Below are 17,811 nucleotides of genomic sequence, written 5' to 3'. Positions count from 1 at the left end.
TAAACATTTGAACATATTTTGCTGCATGCTTTGAGGGCTGCTACTGCTACAGTTATCAGAGGGAGGGAAAACACTGATTGTTCAAGGTTGCTTGGGAGTGCAGGAGTCGATCTGGAAGATGCTGTGATTGTGGGAACATTGTGAACGGCAGGTAGCTCAGGACTGGCAGCTCTCAGGAGTGTTTTTCATGGAAAGTAGCATCTCTTGCTGACTTTGGATCTTAGTGGGAGCTCTAAGAGCTGCGAGCTCTTGCCCAGCACAGGGCTAAAGTATTTCTAATCAATGATTTACAGTAATTTGTCTTTCCGAGAAATGGGATCACCTGGCTTATGCTATGTTTATCCTGACACACTCAGTCTCCAGTTTGGAAAAAAACCCCCACGATAGCCTCGTATTTTACCCTAGAAAGATTTATGACCTCTGTAGGCTATATCCCTGGCAATTGTAACTTTGTTGATATTTGCAAAGAGATTTCTATTTTTCACTTACTGTTATAGAATTACATGTTAATTCTGGAACAAGTTCCTGAAGCTGATTTAACTGTGTTCAGTTAAATCAATATTAATGAAGTCAGTTTTTAAGAACCACCTTTTATAAGCACAGGAGCAGGCAATTCCACTGTTGGTTGTGGTCAAGCCGTAAGCCAATTGGTCGTACTGGTCGTAAGCCAAGCAAGTGGGGCAGAAGACCAGCTTGGCTGAACAGGGAACTCTTCATGGAGCTCAAGAGGAAAAAGAAATTATATGATCTCTGGAAGTGAGGTCAGGCTTTGCAGGGAGATTACAGAGCTATGGTTCACACGTGCAGGGAGAAGACACGAAAGGCCAAAAGCTCAGTTAGAGTTGAAACTGGCCACTGTTGTATCTGACAACAAGAAGGGCTTTTTTAAGTACGTTAATAGCAAAAGGAGGTCTAAAGAAAACATTGGACTGATATTTATTGAAGATGGTCACCTGACTAATAAGGATGAAGAAAAAGCGGAGGCATTCAGTGCTTTTTTTTGCCTCAGTCTTTAATAATACTGATAAACCTTGGGCTGCCCAGTCCCCTGAGTCGGAGGACCACACGTGTGGGAACAGTGAGTTTCTTTATGCGGACACTGAAATTGTAAGGGACCAGCTGTATCAGCTGAATGTTCACAAGTCCATGGGGCCTGATGGGATTCATCCCAGAGTACTGAAGGAGCTAGCGGATGTGTGGCAGGACTCCTCTCGATCATCTACCAAAGGTCTTGGGAGTCTGGGGAGGTCCCTGCTGACTGGAAGCTAGCCAATGTTACTCCAGTCTACAAAAAGGGCGTGAGGGAAGACCCAGGGAACTACAGACCTGTTAGTCTAACCTTAGTTCCTGGAAAAATTATGGAGAAGGTGATACTGAGTACTACTGAAAGGCATTTAAAGAATAATGCAATCATCAGGCACAGTCAACATGGATTCACAAAGGGCAAATCCTCTTTAACTAATTTGATATCCTTCTATGGTAAGATCACCTGCCTAGTGGATGAAGGGAAGGCTGTCATTTAAGTTGTAGCCGGATTGTGAAGCAGTCCTGTGTGAAGGAAAAGGATGTCCTCTGTGGATCATAAAAAGACGCTGTGTTACTAGCAAGATGTAAACTATGTGCTCCGTTTGTAAAAGTAGCTGCAGAGTTAAATTTGCTGCATTTAAATGAACTGTGGAAACCATTTTGTTCTTTATGCAAGATCCTCTCTCCCATACTGTGCTCTTAATTATTCCCACAATCAGTCTATCTTTCACCTCTGCCCTTTACTCCTTGTGATTCTGTATGCACATAAGATGTAGGTATAATCCTTATACTTCTGCATGCCTTTTAAAAAGAAGTGGTTACAGTCAACACTTTGACTTTTCTATCCATCTGAAATGTGTGTTCCTATTTCATACCAGTCATCTCTTCCCAGTCAGTTGAGTGAATTGCCATTATGTGTCTCAGTTACAAAGGTAGTCTAGATAACTGTCTTAAGCTAAATTTCATCCACTTCAGATGGCAAAAGTTTGGCAAGATGAATCCTATAGTTGTGAACAGAGTAACAAAGATCCTTGTGGATCAGTGATTCCAGTCCCATGCATTTATAGTCAATCAGCCCAGGTTATAAACTAATCAGGCTTCTGAAAAACTGTAAACATGTCTGCAGAAGTGTTCAACAACCAAGTTTCAGGAATTTTCAGCCTGCAGCATTTGAGTGTTGGAAAAATTTCATCCAGCTTGCTTGTGAGGTCCTTGAAGTCTTGCACAAGATGGAAGAGCAGGAGAGCAGCTACAGCTTTATAGTTGACAATCCATTTTCTGGGAAAACACAGGCAGACAGAGTGAGAATGCTGCTAGATCCCATGTGAAATATATACCTGTGATTCTGGAGATGCTGGAGAATGTGTTGCGGACATCTGGGTGGGTCTGTACAGACTGGGTTTATTTTCTCTTAGTGTTGTTACAGTCAGGGCTGAGCTGGATCATGCAGGACTATTTGGTTGTGTTTGCTCAATGGTCTCCAGTTCCCTGAATTTCAGGAGGATTTACCACCTTAGGCACAGCACCAGCTCTGAGGATACTTCATGAATAATAATGTAAAGACATCACAGGCAGCACCCATTAAGCTCTGGACTACCTTTGTTAGTTCATATGGGGCCAGCCTGGATGGACAAAGGGCAGTGCTAAGGTCAAGCTACGAGCTCTGATAGATCCCAGGTGACTCTATGTAGCTAGCTCTTCCTGTGCTGCTCCGTGAGTAATTGAGACTTGATTATAGTCAAAGTTTAATTTTTCTTACTATTCTAAGGACCACTTTTGGCAAATCTGTTTTTGAAATGTTCACTTTGTAGGCTGAAAACTAAGCAAAATCATTTAGTCATCTGAGTATTAGTATAATTTTGTATTCTGTTTTTCATCATTAACCCCCAAAACCCCCCAAAACCCTATAAAACTTACAGTCCTGTTAGAATGCTTGCAGATAAAATGTTAAAATTCAGATTGCTGCTGAGCATTGGACTATTCTGCAGTCTGAGTTGGATTCAAATGGCACAAACAGTGGATTAATTACTCTGTTCTGTCTGCTCGGCACTAGCATCCAGGAGGCACTCATTTGGACTTCCTTGGCTTAAGCAAACACTTAATACATCTTCTGTGTCTGAATGCTTGCGTGTAACATGCAGCTCCCAGAGGGGGAATAATAAATATTCTGCTAGTACAGAATAAACTTCATATGCTGCCTTGGTGAGCTGGCTATAGTGCTGGCTGATGTGGCAATGAAAAGCATGACATTCACCTGGTGAGATAACATCCGTGCCTACCATGCCTCTGGTACAATGGCTGAAAGTCTTTGAGGGAACTTTTCTGTGATATGTTCCTCAGGTCTGCTTGTAGGATATTGTTTTTAGATAGTATAGATGAGAGGAGCTTAAATCTTTGTTTCCACATGAGCCACACCTATAAACCATCTGTAAATGAAGTGGCTCTTTCCTGTAGCCTCATCGCTCCCAAGGAATTAACGTTGTTGTTAGCTCCTGCAGCAGGAAAAGTGTGGAGGTAGAAGCCTAGAATGGTAATGATTTGCTATATTTAACCATGCAGGGGTTTTCTGTGGTGAAGATTACAGCAGTGTACTGTGGTTAAACATCTTGTTTCCCCTTCCTGCCCTCTCCCCTCCACATCCCAGGACAGAAAATGACATGGTTTTATTTCCTTTAGTAAGTCCTATGGATCGCATAGTGTTTCTTGTAATCAGATGACCTCCACTCCAGATTGAAACTTTTTGATAAAGTAAGCGTGTGCCTTTAAAACCTTCTCGTAAAGATGGTCTGTCTGAGAAGCAGGAACAACAGAGTCCACGGCATTAAAGGCAAGCATAAAACAGGTCTCATGAGTTTGGGCCAGTACCTGTCATCGCAATCCAGACTGCTCCAACTTTAGTGAAAGACTGAAACAATATGGACTGTCTGGTAGTACAACACCATTTTGTCTACTTGAAGGAATTTGTATGTGCTCTATCTTGCTTCATCAATGATAAGTTCTTCCTTTTAAGCTCTTCTTCAGTGTCTGTTATTCATTTCTCATGAACAATGGACTGAGGAACCAGCAAAAATGTTCTAATATCAACCGCTTGCATTTTAGATCTTTGAGCTTAAAGTTAGAAAATAATAGGTTCAAACTGGACTTGGCAATAGCTTCTTTCTGTCTTTGGTAGGTGAAATGTTTCATTAACGTCCTCCTGTAGTATCTGGCATAGTTCATTATCGAATACTGATGCCCAGCTAGAAATTGACTTCTCAGTCAATAGGGATGTGTTGAAAAGACTCTCAGTCAAACTTTTAGTATGGCTTGCCTACCTTTCTAGAGAAGGTTTACATTGGCTTTGGACACTGCTGTTCCTTGGGACCCCTTCTGTTCTAGGCCTTTACAAATGTAGGCACACTCTTAACAGCAGTAATGCGTCTTCTGCACGACTAATTCACAGTTCCTAACTGGATTTGAAGCCTGTTTTTAATATGATCTAATATGCTGTCATTGGGGCTCTAAAGGGGGAAAAAAATGCAAATGGCACTGTATGTTGGCAAGTCTAACTCCATACCTTACTTCTCTTGGAATAGCTGGTCTGCTGTTTCTGAATATAAGGGTGTTTAGAAGTTAGTCGCACCATGTGAAAAACCTCAGTAGTCTTCTGTTTGAGTTGGATTGATTTGCCACGTTAGGTTTTTTTGCATTCTGTGTTACTATCAGCAGTCCAAAGAAACTGTTATTTGGGGCCTTATTGAACACTAGATAGACCTTCTATACCAAGAATGTTAATAATTTAAAAAATTGCTGGAAATACTTCATTTCTTTTCCTGAGGTTTGATTAATTTGTTATTCTTCTGTTATCTACTAGTCAGTCCTTTTATGAAACTAACAAGCTTTTTGGAGTCTGATTTTTATCTCTTCGTGGAATCTTGTGAGGTTAAATCACTCTTTAATTAAGAGTTTTTTTCTCCTCTGTAGGTCAGCCTTTGCTTTGATTCTGTTGGCTCTGTAGGCACCATAGAGAAACTGGGAGAGGAAGAAGAGAGAAGGAAAGTTGAAAGAAAATCTGTGTAAAATAGAGTATAAAACAGTTAAAAAATTAAACTATAGATGTTATCTTGTGTTGCACTAGCTGAAAACTCAGTAAGAATTATTGGTACTAATTTAACTGGAATGTATTACTGTAGATATATTTTCTTTTTGGCTTCTCTCCCTTTCCAGTTTTCTCATACCCTTTCTTTGGCATGTGTTCAAATCATAGAACGTGTTGAGTTTCTTTTCTTTCCTTTTAAGAACAACAAATTCTGAGTACTTGCAAGAAAAAATAACATGCAATGTGCTCGAAGCAAGTATTACTAATTTGCAGTTTTGACCAACTTCAGTTTCCCAACCTGTAAAGTGTCCATTTGCTACTTTAAACAACCCAAAATTTTGAAATAGAAAATTCCTTAAAAAAAAGTGCCCTGTGGGTCCTTAAACTGTATTTTTTCAGATTAAGTTATGTGCCTGAACATTATCTTCGTGTGAAAGACTTGCTACTGGTATTTACTAAGCTCAAAAAGTAATCATTTTCTTTTTTGAAAACTTATTGCTTAGGTCTGTTTTCATAATTTTCAGCATTATTTTGAAAGCTTATCTGTTCCTGCTGATTTTAAGTGAACTTTTGCACCAGGATTTCGCTGCTGGCCTCCAGCTGTCAGTAGGAAATTGGTGGGTGTGAGAGATTAACGATACCCTAAACATAATCTGTAGTACTTGTGTTATTACAGGGATGCAATCGCAACTCCAGATCTATAGTTGGTTAGCTTGTGGTGTCAAGCTGCTGTAGAGCAGGGAAAAAAAAAAACCTTCTTCATTTTGACCTTTTTCTTTTCAGGGGAAACCTGTGATTTGTGTGTTTGATTTAATTCTGCAGGTTATAAAGTGGTGTGTTATACAGTGTGTGGGGGAGGGAAGCTGGGGGGAGGAATTCTTCCTGTTTTTGCAGACCACAAATCCTGTCTGGGGAGCCATTACAAACTATTATGTTAGCTTCTTAGTTTATGTTCAGAAGTTAAAGCCAGAGTTAACTCTTTCTTTTTTTTTTTTTTTTTTTAAAAAAAAGGACAAATGTTCTCAAATTTTACTATAACAAGTCAGTACAGCATAAGTTATGTGCTCCTTACTTTTTTTTTACATTCCAGCCCATATATACCTTTGAAGCCACTGATGCCTTTGAAAGTAGTTTTATTTGTGATTTCTTAGAATTGTAGAGAATCCAAAAAAGGATTGTGAGTTAAAATAAGGTGATAACTACCAGAATATGCAGCAGACTCAATGAACAGTGGTATCTGTATAAAATTCAAACTGAATTTGTAGAAAACTTATTAAAAATGTATTTTTTAATAAATACACTATGTTAAAGCCATGTGTAGTTCCAATCTTGTCGTATAGGTCACAAGAAAAGGTAAGTTTGACTTGTTTCATTCTAGTACCTATTTATTCTCAGGTCAGGCTTGTTGGTTTGACAAGACTAAGAATTTTTGGAAAAGCAAATAGTAGGAACATGACGTTTTGCACTGGGGATGAAGTTAGAAAGTTTTATAGCAAAGCTAAAACTATTCTTGTCTTAGCAGTGAGTTGGATATTTTTATTTCATGGGTTTTTGCCCCCTAACTGTTTGAATTTACTATATACATGGAGAAACATAACCCATCAGTGAGGCTGTGTAATCAGAGAACATGTTCTCTCAATTGCATGCATAATGATTTTTAACATGCTGCTTTATCCATCTTCAGGCTCCTTCTAGCCACCTCTACTACTAACTGCTGCTGTACGCTGGGTTACAAGAGCTGTAGGAGAGTATGGGGCCTGGATGTACTTGCCCCAGTGTGTACCTCGCCCTGGGGTGTGAATTTACTGGCTCACTGTTCCAGCTCACACCTAGAGCTATTCTCACTGAAAGAGGTGCCTGTTTAGTCAATTTATGTGAATTTTGTACATAGTGGTATTCATCTTGCTGTAGTTATTTCCTGTTATTTCTGACTTGGTCACTTATTTCCTCTTTAGTTTTGAGCAAGAAAAATATGTGATCATAAAAAACACAAGACTGGTAAAAAATGCTATTATAGTAGTTCAAATATGTTTAATTAATTTCAGTGAATGTTTAGATTTCAGGATGTCTACTCAGAAAGGTTTGTGGTTTGACTGAAACAAGGCAATAGAGAAAACAATGCTTCAAACTTCGTATTGCCAAAATAAAGTTCTTGATGAGAAAACCGCAGGGACTGGAGTGCTGCGTATTAGACATATGAGATGGACAGGGCAAGGCAAAACATATGACAAATAAATATTCAAAAGGAGGAATGAATATTGAGAGAGGAATAGCTTAAAAATGACAGGCACCTACCTCTCTTCTGTGGCTGTTTAGAGAAAGAGAAGGTGTTTGCTTTCTGTTGGAAATTTTTTTTGAGTGCTGCTGTGGTTGCAATAATTTAAGGTAAAATTGCCATGAGCATAAGCATGTTCTGAGGATTCATCCCACCTTCAGGCAAGGGGTTTTTTTTTGTTTTGTTTTTTTGTTGTGTTTTGTTTTTTTGGTTGTTTTTTTTTTTTTAGCTTAGCAACAACTCTATATTTAAGGAAAACCATAAATATATTGAAGGCAAACCATAACTAAGGAGAGAGAACTGGCAGTGAGTTTCACAGGAAAAAACATCTTGGTTGTATTTTAAAAATTGGTATTTTGTGTGATTTGCTATTATATGAAGCAAAAGCTCATGCTACTTGTGAAAGTAAAGTTATTCTTTGAATTTTATAAAGTGTTAAGCTAAGCAAGAAAACATTCTTTAGGAAACTGTTCCACAAACAATATGTTGGCATGCAGATTTGGACAGTTGTCATTGCTTCTGTTGGTATGAATAGGATTTTTAACTTGTGTGTAAGGGGAATTGGGCTTTGGCCTTAATCAAATAAGTTTTCCAGAATTTACAGCATTTGCATGAAAATATAAATACCTTGCTCACAGGCAGATGCATTCAAAGTCTGAGGGTGGCACTTGTTGATTTCTTTGACTTTAAAATACTATTGATTAAACAGAGAACAGGAAATCTTTAATCTGTTTTTTATTTCTTGTATTTTCATTTTAAATCCTTGAAGACGAGTTCTGAAAAATTGGGACGGTTTCAGTGAAGAGCCATGAGTGTGATTAAAATCTTAGGGAACATAGTGGGAAAACTGAAGGAGCTCAGTTTTTGTTTAAGAAATGGTATGTGGGTGACTTGGTTGGACTCTCTAGTATTACAGTGGAGGTGAGGAAGTAACCGCTTTCAGTGACTGGACACATTCCTGTGTAAAGTAGGGTGCAAATTGTAAAGGTAAGTAGCATTAGAATAACTTATCAGTGGTTGTGGTGACTTCATTGGAAATACTTAAAGACAAACTTGGTCTTTTTAAAGAAGTGGCTAATTCATTAAAGAAAAGTTTGTGTTTTATATTAGTTAGGAAGCCAGACTATTTATCACTGTAATCTCTTCTGATTTTATAATCTGTGGAAAAAATTATGTATGATATTTTGAAGTTGCTTTCCACCCTTTTTTTTCTGTAGATTGATAGAACTGTTCAGATGAGCCTTGGGAAGTCAGCTAGTGCAGCTCCTGCTCGGAGCAGGACCAGCACTGAGTTCAGACCAGCTTGCTTAGGGATTTGTCCGGTCAGCCTTGCAAACATTTAAGGACAAAGGTCCAACAACCCCTCTGGGTCCCTGTTCCGATGCTTTGCTGTCTTGATGGAGAAAACGCTGTTTCTTCAGGTCAAGTCAAAATCTCCCCGGCCATGCTCGTAGTCCTCCCTGCTGGTTGATCAATGCCTGTTTTGTATTGGGGACCAAAACTGAGCGCAGTACTCTGGGTGGTGTAGTGAGTGCCAAGTAAAGGGGATTAATCATTTCCCTTGACCTCCTACCTACACTTCTGGTAATACAGCCCAGTACACTGCTAGGCTTCCTTGCTATTTTTATCCTATAGCTTTTTGGGTTTTTTGACAGTTATTTTAGACTCTTTCCTCTGGGCAGTGCAATCACAAAAATATGTGGTTCTCTGTTGAGGTTTATAGGCCATAGTTTAAGAGCTATTGCTGTTACAATTTGGTCTGAACATTACCAAGTTGTCCGAAAAGCAAATTTTATCAAGTGAAACTTTTCTTTGAGGAAAGTATAAATGAACAAGAGAATTATCTTCCGGAAGCCTGTGGTCTGCTGTAATTTAAACATTAAAAGTGGAATCAAGAAGATTGGAATTGTTCAGCCACAGATGACGTGACCTGTGCTGAATAACTAAGCTGTTGGGACATTGCCTACTCAGTTCTCTAACAAGGATACAAGAAAATTCATGTGAAAGTGGAATTGGGGGAAAAAAAGAAGAAACAAAATGAAAAGTGTGGTAAACACTGCTGCTTTTTGGTACTTGAATTAAAGGGTAATTAAAAAATGTGATTGCTTTTGTGCAATCCTCCTTTTCAGGTAAAAGATACCAGTCTTGTTAAGACTTTTTCAGAAAAATTTTTATTCGGTTCTTTAATTTAACACAACAGACTGGCAGGATGGACCAGGACGTGCCATCCCATGTCTTGTCCCACAGATGCAGCTTTCTTGGATGCTGACTTACATCCTTGTCCTAGTTCAGCCTTGCCCTGCCACTCATGAATTTTGCTCCTAGCTTGTGTTTTTTCTTCCCCAATTAAAGATCGTATTAGAAACAGAGCAGAGTATGGGAGATGCTGTCAGTTGAAGAGGTGAGAGGGAGGCAGTGGGAAGCCAAAATCAAGATCTTGATGAGAGCGGCCTCTGGAAGAAAATGGCATGAGACAGAGACGATGGAGGAGGAAGGGGCAGTAAAGATTTGTGTGCATTTGCTTGGGCTTTCCTGTAGTGACCTTGCTGGACTGTCACTGGTATAATGACCTGCTGATGTTGGTGCTCCTGAGATTAATGTTCAGCACTGGTTCATGGACTTTGGGGGTGCAATTTTAGCCATTTATTAGTATCTTTAAACCTCCCCAAAGCAGGTGGTTAGACATGGCTGATTAATTATTTTTGTTGTTTAATTATTTCCTGCTCTTGTAATACCATTTCCCAATTATATTCTTCTCTTATTTACCAGATGCAGTTTTAATACAGTCCTTAGGTTGTACCAGTGACCCTTTTGCTTGGCCTACCTCCATCTTTCTGTCCTGTTTTCCATCAGCTGTCATTGCTACAAAACAGTGCAACGTTTTCTGAAGTTCCACCGAGTTCAGGGTTGGGTTAGGCTTGCTGTGTCACATTTGCACAGGGCCAGGAAGAGTCCTTCCCCCCCCCCCCCCCCCCAAACAGTCACAGAATTAAAACTTTCTGCTTGGAGTTAGCCAGGGCTTTGTACAGCAGCAGATAGAGACAGGCTTACCAAAGGCGCTTTCAGATGATGTCATCTAGCAACTTTCTGTATTTTCAGCTCCAGAAGTTACTTCTTTGTGCACATTCGTCGTCTGCACGCTTTCCCTCCTCCTGACCGCCTACTTCTCACATTGGTCTCTCTGCAGCTGCACTGCAGCTTCTGATTTCTTTCCTTCCTCTTCTCTAGCCCCTTTTCCTTTCTTTGTCTTTGCAGTTGGTGAGTTGCATTTTACACTTAGCCAAAAGGGACCACAATAGAAGCTAAAACTTTGTTAGATCAAATTCTTAGTTTTGTAGTACTTAAAATTCAGTGGGAGGCTAAAAGACCCTGCCTGCGTGTCATCCCTGCCTGCGTGACATAGAGAGAATCCACCAGGTAAAGTATGTGCACATACAATAGTCATGCTGTTTTGTGCATGCTATGTATAATACAATTGTGAATGCACACACAACATTCTTAAAGCTGCGTCTGTCACTCAGTACCTGGTGGTAGCTTCTCGCAGGTAAGTGTGTTACTGCAGGACGTTATTGAAGTTCTGATGTTTTCCAGAATACTCAAAGTGTATTGAGTTACCAGGTTAGCTCTCATTCTAAATTTAATTCTGTGTTTCCAAACAGCTGAGTGTTGGGATATTTATCCTAAACTTTTAATACTATTACAGGAGTAAAAAAAAAAAAAAAATCCAAGAAACACAAAATATCCAGGATTTTTCCCCACAAGAACAAATTAAAATTTACAGTACACAGAACTGTATTGGCTGCCAGTTTGGTAATCAGGAGGGTCAGGACACCTATATTATTTTATCTGAGCTAGTCGGCTGAAAGACTAGGTTATTATTTACAGACCAGCTTGAGAGTTGAATTCATCTATTACACGAGGTGAGTTTTCACCCCTTCTTGGTCAGAAACATCATGCAATATTTTGATGCTTTATTACAAGTTGTATAGGTCTCTTTGCTTTAACGTTTACAGACCCTGTTCCCTATCTGTTGTCTTTTTGTTTCTTGTGTGCCTCATCCTCACCAAATCTTTAGATTCAGGCTTTTTTTTCCTTAGGTTTCTGTGCTAGAGTCTTGTTTCTAATACCTGGCACAGAGTGGTACCAGGTGGAGAAGGTATACAAAGAGCAGATGCGTAACTCTGCACAAAACAAAACAAAAAACCAAAACCCAAACCCCAAACTGATTTTGCTAGTTAAAGTTTTGAATGTAAGCTAAATTTGAATCTTCCCTGTAAATAGAGAGCAACTTGTGGAACTCAGGATGGTGCATCGCTGCTTCCTGCAAATTCAACATGATGTGAAATATATCCCTGTACCTTAGGTATCTGCTGTGAAAAACCTTGATCTGGATGTGTAACTTGGCAAAGTTATAAACGCCTAAACATGGGGTCAGAAAATACTGAATAAACTTTTTTTCGGATGGTTGAAGCCTGGGAACTATGCAGTAGGAATTTACCTGTTTCCTGCTACCTGTGATTTTGGTTTGCTTGCCTCTTCAACTGACATGATAGCAAGATATGTTCAGTTAACATACCATTCTCTGAAGCACTCTATGAATGCTTGAAAACTTCAAGTCTCACGACAAAATGGAACATACAAGCCTGGGTTGGACCTTTGTTATTCATGTAGTAGCAGTATAAAAAAACCCCTGAATGACGTGAAGACAAAGATGAGATCAGGTTATAAACTCAGTTCCATATTGAGAAACTTTAACGGTTAACCATGTGGTGCTTTCTATGTTAGTTTCAAATTTTGTGTGTAACAGCAGTGGGGACATAAGAAAAATCCCAAATGCTACAAGGCTGACAGTAAAATCAAGAAGTTAAGAACAGCATTCCAGTCAAGAAATACTGAAACTGAGTTTTCCAACCTTTGGCCATAGTCTCTAAGCTAATCTTTGCAGAAGAGGAGGAAGGAATGAGGGCAAAGCAAATCTGCAGAAAGGTTTTCCACTTTCTTGAGGCCCATGGTGACTTGCGTATGATGTACAGAAAATAGCTGTGGTTTCTTCATCTGGACCCTACCGTGACATCTAATACAGTCTGTTACTGGAGCAGCTCACATCTGCATAGTCAAGAGTTCAGTTTTGGTCTTGTGCTGCAGTAGCATCAGCAAAAGCGTGAGAGCGTGGGCTCAAGTTTTATACTTTTTCTATCTAAATAGCGGTGTGATCTATGGGCTGAGACATAGGGACAGATCTGAAAATAGAAGGGGACACCCCCCCCCCCCCCCCCCCCAATTAAGTAAAGGTTAGAAGAGAAAATGGTGGCAGCTGTGCCAGGGCAGTGTTGGCATTGTGACTCTCAACTAGAAAAGGCAGGGCATACTGGTTTGAGCCAAGATTTCTGCATCATCGGTCTCAGTAGAAAACACTTTTCATGATAATGCAAGCAGAAGGGCTAAGGCGTCTTGAGTTACCTAGCACTGGTCACAAAACAGAAGCTTAGACACAAGCAGTTTTCTGTAAATTCACAATTTAACTTAGGCTTTGGCCACGGTTTGTTTGTTTACGTTACCAGCTCACGTGTAGGCTTTTATTTTGTGATAAGTACTGTGTAATTCAAGGTGCCCTGCCCCTTCATGAAGGCTTCGGGACTTGTGCAGTAGCAAGTTGCTATATATAACCTGGTTCATGTAATTCCTCACCGCTTTGGATACCGTGCTATCAAGGTTCTATTTTTGGTTTCATACTTATTTTTCTATAAGGTGGTAATGATTCATCCTCCATCAATAATCCGTTTTTTTAAACTCTCTTCTTTAATAAAATATTCTTAATGCTTAAAGTGTTTTTCTTCAGTGTGCAAGAAATGTTTAATTCATTCACTAATTTTATCATTTCTGTTTATAGGAGAGGTCTCCTCACAATTTACATGGCCAATCAAGTAAGTAGTCCTTTATTTCAAGAATAAAAGTATGTAAGATTCATTGGAAATGTATCTTGTTTAAACTCGATGCTAAGATTAATTGCCTTTTTAATGCTTCCAGGATTTTTCTTTTTCTTTAAGAATTATGTGTTATTAGGTAAAAAAAATTATCTTAGGAGCAAATTGTGACTGTAGGTCTTTTGGAAGTAGCTGTAAAGCAGAGGCTGAAATGTATTTCATTGTGCTGTCCTCAAAATTTCTTGTATCATAGCCCCAGGAAAATGTGTAGTTTTATATATGCCCTCCATAGCAGAATGGCATCTGGTACTTTTAGTGTTCGTTATTTTGCAGAGGAGTAATCCAACACCATATACTTTAGTTTTGTAATTAATTGTTTCTCAAACTGATATGAAATACTGCACATGTAAACATCTTTACGACATGGTTGTATAGATTTAAATTTTTTTGTGTCATATTCCTTGTAATCTCGTTCAAATACATAACAGTAGGGAATTTCTCTAAATGGCGCTTTGTGCATTAACTTCTTGTAAATATATAATATTTCTGTTACATGATCATACTACTTTAGAACTGATTTTATTGTGCCAAAAGAATTATCTGAGGTTTTTATTTTAACTTTTATTTTAATTATTTAATTATTTTATTTGATTTTAACTTCTATTTTTATTTTAACTTCATTTTAACTTTTATAGCTGCTTGACTTGGATGGCTCATACAGTATCCTTTAGGATTCCTTTTCTTTGTAAAGTTTTTTTCCTAATTTGAAAAGATGAAAAATCCCTTTCTTGAAATTTAATTAATTAGATATTCAGACCTGCAATGACATGTGGGAACAAAGTTGGATTCCTACGAGGATGTGTTAACCTTGAAAGGTTTGACGTTTTCCCTGAATTCAAAAGAGCAACTGTGTAGAAACTCCTTGTTCGGGAAACAGAGGTTATAAAAATTGTGATAATTAGTTGGGCATGTCATCATTCATTTGGGATGGACTTTTCAAGAGAAGGGTGGAATAGGTGTGCTTAAATAGCAGCACCTCTGGGTATCCCAATTCTGAGAAAGCTTTCATGACGTTCACAGCTCTTAAGCTGCAATGCCACACAGTTCACATGATATTGGATGGTGTTATAAGGAAAAAGCCAACTGATGCAGTTACGTTTTATTGACGCCATTCAATGCAATGGGTATTCTCTTCTGCATAATGGTTTATTTTAGTCACAACTCTTTGGTGAACTCAGAGCTACCAGAATTTGCTTCGTAAACTGCCCTTGATCATATCATACTTACCTTGTTAGAAAGCTGTGTAATCACTGTAATTGTTTCCCCATTTGTGTTGCTTGTCTTTGGTGTAGAACTTTATATGCTTTGATAAGATTCACTTATAAATTTACTAAGCCTTTAAAACATTTATTTCTGTCATCTTTAGATTGCAGCGTGCCCCATTCTGAAAGCTGAGAAATTTTAATCATTAATGATGGCAGCTAGATTGTGAAATTACCTTGCATTTCTTGCATTCTGTAAAACTACTGTCAGGACCTATTAAGTTATTCATTGAACTAAATGTATTCCTTTGTTTTGTTTCACGTTTTGCTAATCTGTGTTTTGCAGCCTGAGCAATAATAATTGAGGCTTTTTGTGTGATTCTTCATGTGTGCCTTTGCCCAGTTAGACAGACAGGAGCTAATTGTAATTAGGCTTATTGGTGGTTATAAGCAATATCATGACTGTAGCTGCAGTGAATTTTTATAGCCATATTAGGGCTTTTAAATCAGAAAATTTTACTTCTATTGTCCTGTTGGCAATGCGTGACAATTTGTCCTCAGAGATGAATTTACTTAGTGAAAAGGGGAAAGGTGTGTTAAAGTCTTTATGCAGGGCTGCTGTTTCTCAGTTCAGTGAGGGAAATGCAGTGGAACATGAAAGGCAGTGGGTCTAAGGACTCTTGTTCTAAAGGTGACATTTTTATTGATTTCTAATCTGAAAGCTACTAGAAACATATGAATAAGTGTCCTGGCTCATTTTAAATAAATCAGTGATTATAGATTTATGTCAACCTGAACTCCCCAGTTGCATTTCCTTGCTGCTTACACAATAAAATGACAGATTAAAAATAAGCTGTTTAGGTTATATATGCTTTATGGAAAAATCGAATAAAAATGCTTTCCTAGACTAGCTTTCTGCTAAATTGAAGCTATACAGCAATGCACTTCAGGGCTTGGATTTTTTTTTTTTTTTTAGATAAGAATGAGAAATAAGTATAGGAGTGAAGGATCTGTAGTTTTAATTTTGATATGCAGAGTCTAAAATCAACTTCTGAGCTTCTCACTGGAAGTCAGTCAGAGTTTTTAGAAGTAAATTAATATGCCTGAGCATATTATGCCATTATAATATGGCTGTTCAACATTGTCGAACATGTGGGTTTGGAAATTTTTAAGTAGTTACAGTCTGAGACCTGATGTTTCTGTAATACCCCGGAGCAGAGTAGCAGTAGTCAGTGCTGTGGACCACACAGAAGCATGGAGCCTTTCAAGTTCTATTTTGGATTGCACATGTTAAAGGCAAGAGATTTCTAGGATCGTAAGAGACGCATTGGTAGTGAACATATAAGATAATCCTTCATGGATAATTTGAGATCAAAAGGAACCCCAAGATTCCAACAAAAGGTGGAAAGTGAAATGTAATCTCTTCAGTTATTTTTATCTGGAAAAGTAGATGATATTAATGACTGACCATGAGAAAGACGTATAGCTCTTATGTTTTAAAAGAGTTATGGCATACTTTATTGTGAACAGCTCGACAGATGAGTTGTTGCTTTTAAGTTGAAGAAGCCATGTCTTTGGATTAGGAATTTTTTTTGTGTTGCAAACAAAACAAAGGCTGCCTTTGATATGCGCTATAGGAAGAGACTAGTCTGGACTAGGGCCAATTTGATATAAAACTTTTGAGAAACAAAAATTTAGGAAAATTGATATGTTGTTATTGAAATGCTACACTGAAGAGGCAGTTATCCTAGTATATGCTGAACTATGAAATGCATTTTTTTTTTCCTTTATCAGAAAAAAATGGAAGTTTCTGTACGTGGAATGTTTGAAATTCAAACTGTGCATCACTTTCTGGCACAAAAAGCGTCACTGGCTTTCTTCGTTTTGTACTATGGCTGCTAATGTATGGTGTTGTACTTGCAAAATTGGAAATGTTAATATTAACAAGTTGCTCTTGAGGGTCATGGGTTAAACGATGTCAAGCTCAAGCATAAGATAAGGCAGCTGGATGCAAAAGGAAGAGTGATGCTGTTGAGGACTGGTTCTTGAGTGTGATGGGAGGAAGAGGTGTAGGAATCTGGCCCAGCCGTAGAGAGAGCATTAGGGAGTGGAAAGGTATAAATTTGAAAAATAAGACTAGGAAGAAAAGAAGGCAGCGAAGGACAAGCTAAAGATGAGAAATGAGAATTTATTGTGGCAAGAGACATGAAGGGACTGGAGCTGGGCTGACGTAATGGGATTTGGTTTGTGGGAGTGTTACAAGTATAACAAGCCTAAGAAAGATGAGAAAACGTAGAGTCTATTCTAGTTAAAGCAGTGAGCAGATGATAAAGAAAATGATGGGTTTGCAGGGAAAGGAAAGGATGAATTTTGTTGCAATTAATATGAAGAGAAATTTAGCAAGAGCCCAGAAAGAGAGATGGTATTATTGAAGTCCTGGATATGGGAGTTGGAGAAATTGTTGTCAGCAATTGCATCTGGATAAAGTTTACACAGAAATATGAAGATCCCGTGTTTTATTTATTGTTATGCTGATGTTGGGTCATCAGTGCATCTGCCACTTACAAAGTATTGTACATAGGTCCTATAGCAAGGAGGAGATACTGTTTTAAAGTAAGAAATATACAGCCATGCTTGTCATCAGTAGTATGAAGTAAAGTGTGGGAGGAAGGGTACATCTTCCCAGATGCAGTGCAATGTGGTGATCATACATTAAAGACCACTGATAGTGAATAGAAATGCTGAGAGGACAGTCAAGAGTGTAAGAAGAGTGCAATAAGGGAAGACCTTCAACATTTTGTACGTCCAAACTTGTGACGTTTTCTGGAAAACCTCTGAGAGCTGCTGTGACCATGTTCACTTTAACAGCCTGCTAATGAAGCTGAGCGCCTGCTTACCTCATTGCTGTTCCTTTCAGACGTACCAACTCCTTCCCTTCCCGATGTCTGCTATTTCAGAAATACTTTTTAAATTTGTATTTCAAGTCCAATTAAGGAAGAGTTAAAGTGACTAAGAAATACTGTTCACATTAAACAAATACTGAACCGAACAAGTTGATCAAAGGCATTACAGTGGGTGATGCTCTGCTTTTGTATATGATAGAGAACAAGTAATACAGCTGAGTACAAAGTTTCTTGCCGTTTTAAAGTGGTCCAAGAAGTTTCACAGTTGAATTGTTTTTCAGTTGCATAAGTAGACTAAATCTGGGTTCATTTTGGCTGTATCTTTGTTTATTCCAACCAGTCA

The 17,811-nt window shown here is 38.5% G+C and overlaps 1 protein-coding gene across 1 annotated transcript in view; it reads left to right on the top strand.

Annotated features, from left to right (window-relative positions):
* Positions 1-17,811, top strand: part of TMEM135 (transmembrane protein 135) — a 189,183-nt gene that overhangs the window by 28,155 nt on the left and 143,217 nt on the right. The window contains exon 4 of the mRNA XM_072850762.1: positions 13,270-13,303. Within this exon, the coding sequence (XP_072706863.1) occupies positions 13,270-13,303 (34 nt within the window). The remainder of the gene's footprint in view (positions 1-13,269; positions 13,304-17,811) is intronic.

The sequence above is a fragment of the Ciconia boyciana genome, chromosome 1 (assembly GCF_034638445.1).
Source record: "Ciconia boyciana chromosome 1, ASM3463844v1, whole genome shotgun sequence".
NCBI lineage: Eukaryota > Metazoa > Chordata > Aves > Ciconiiformes > Ciconiidae > Ciconia > Ciconia boyciana.
This window is presented reverse-complemented; position numbering and strand designations above follow the sequence as displayed.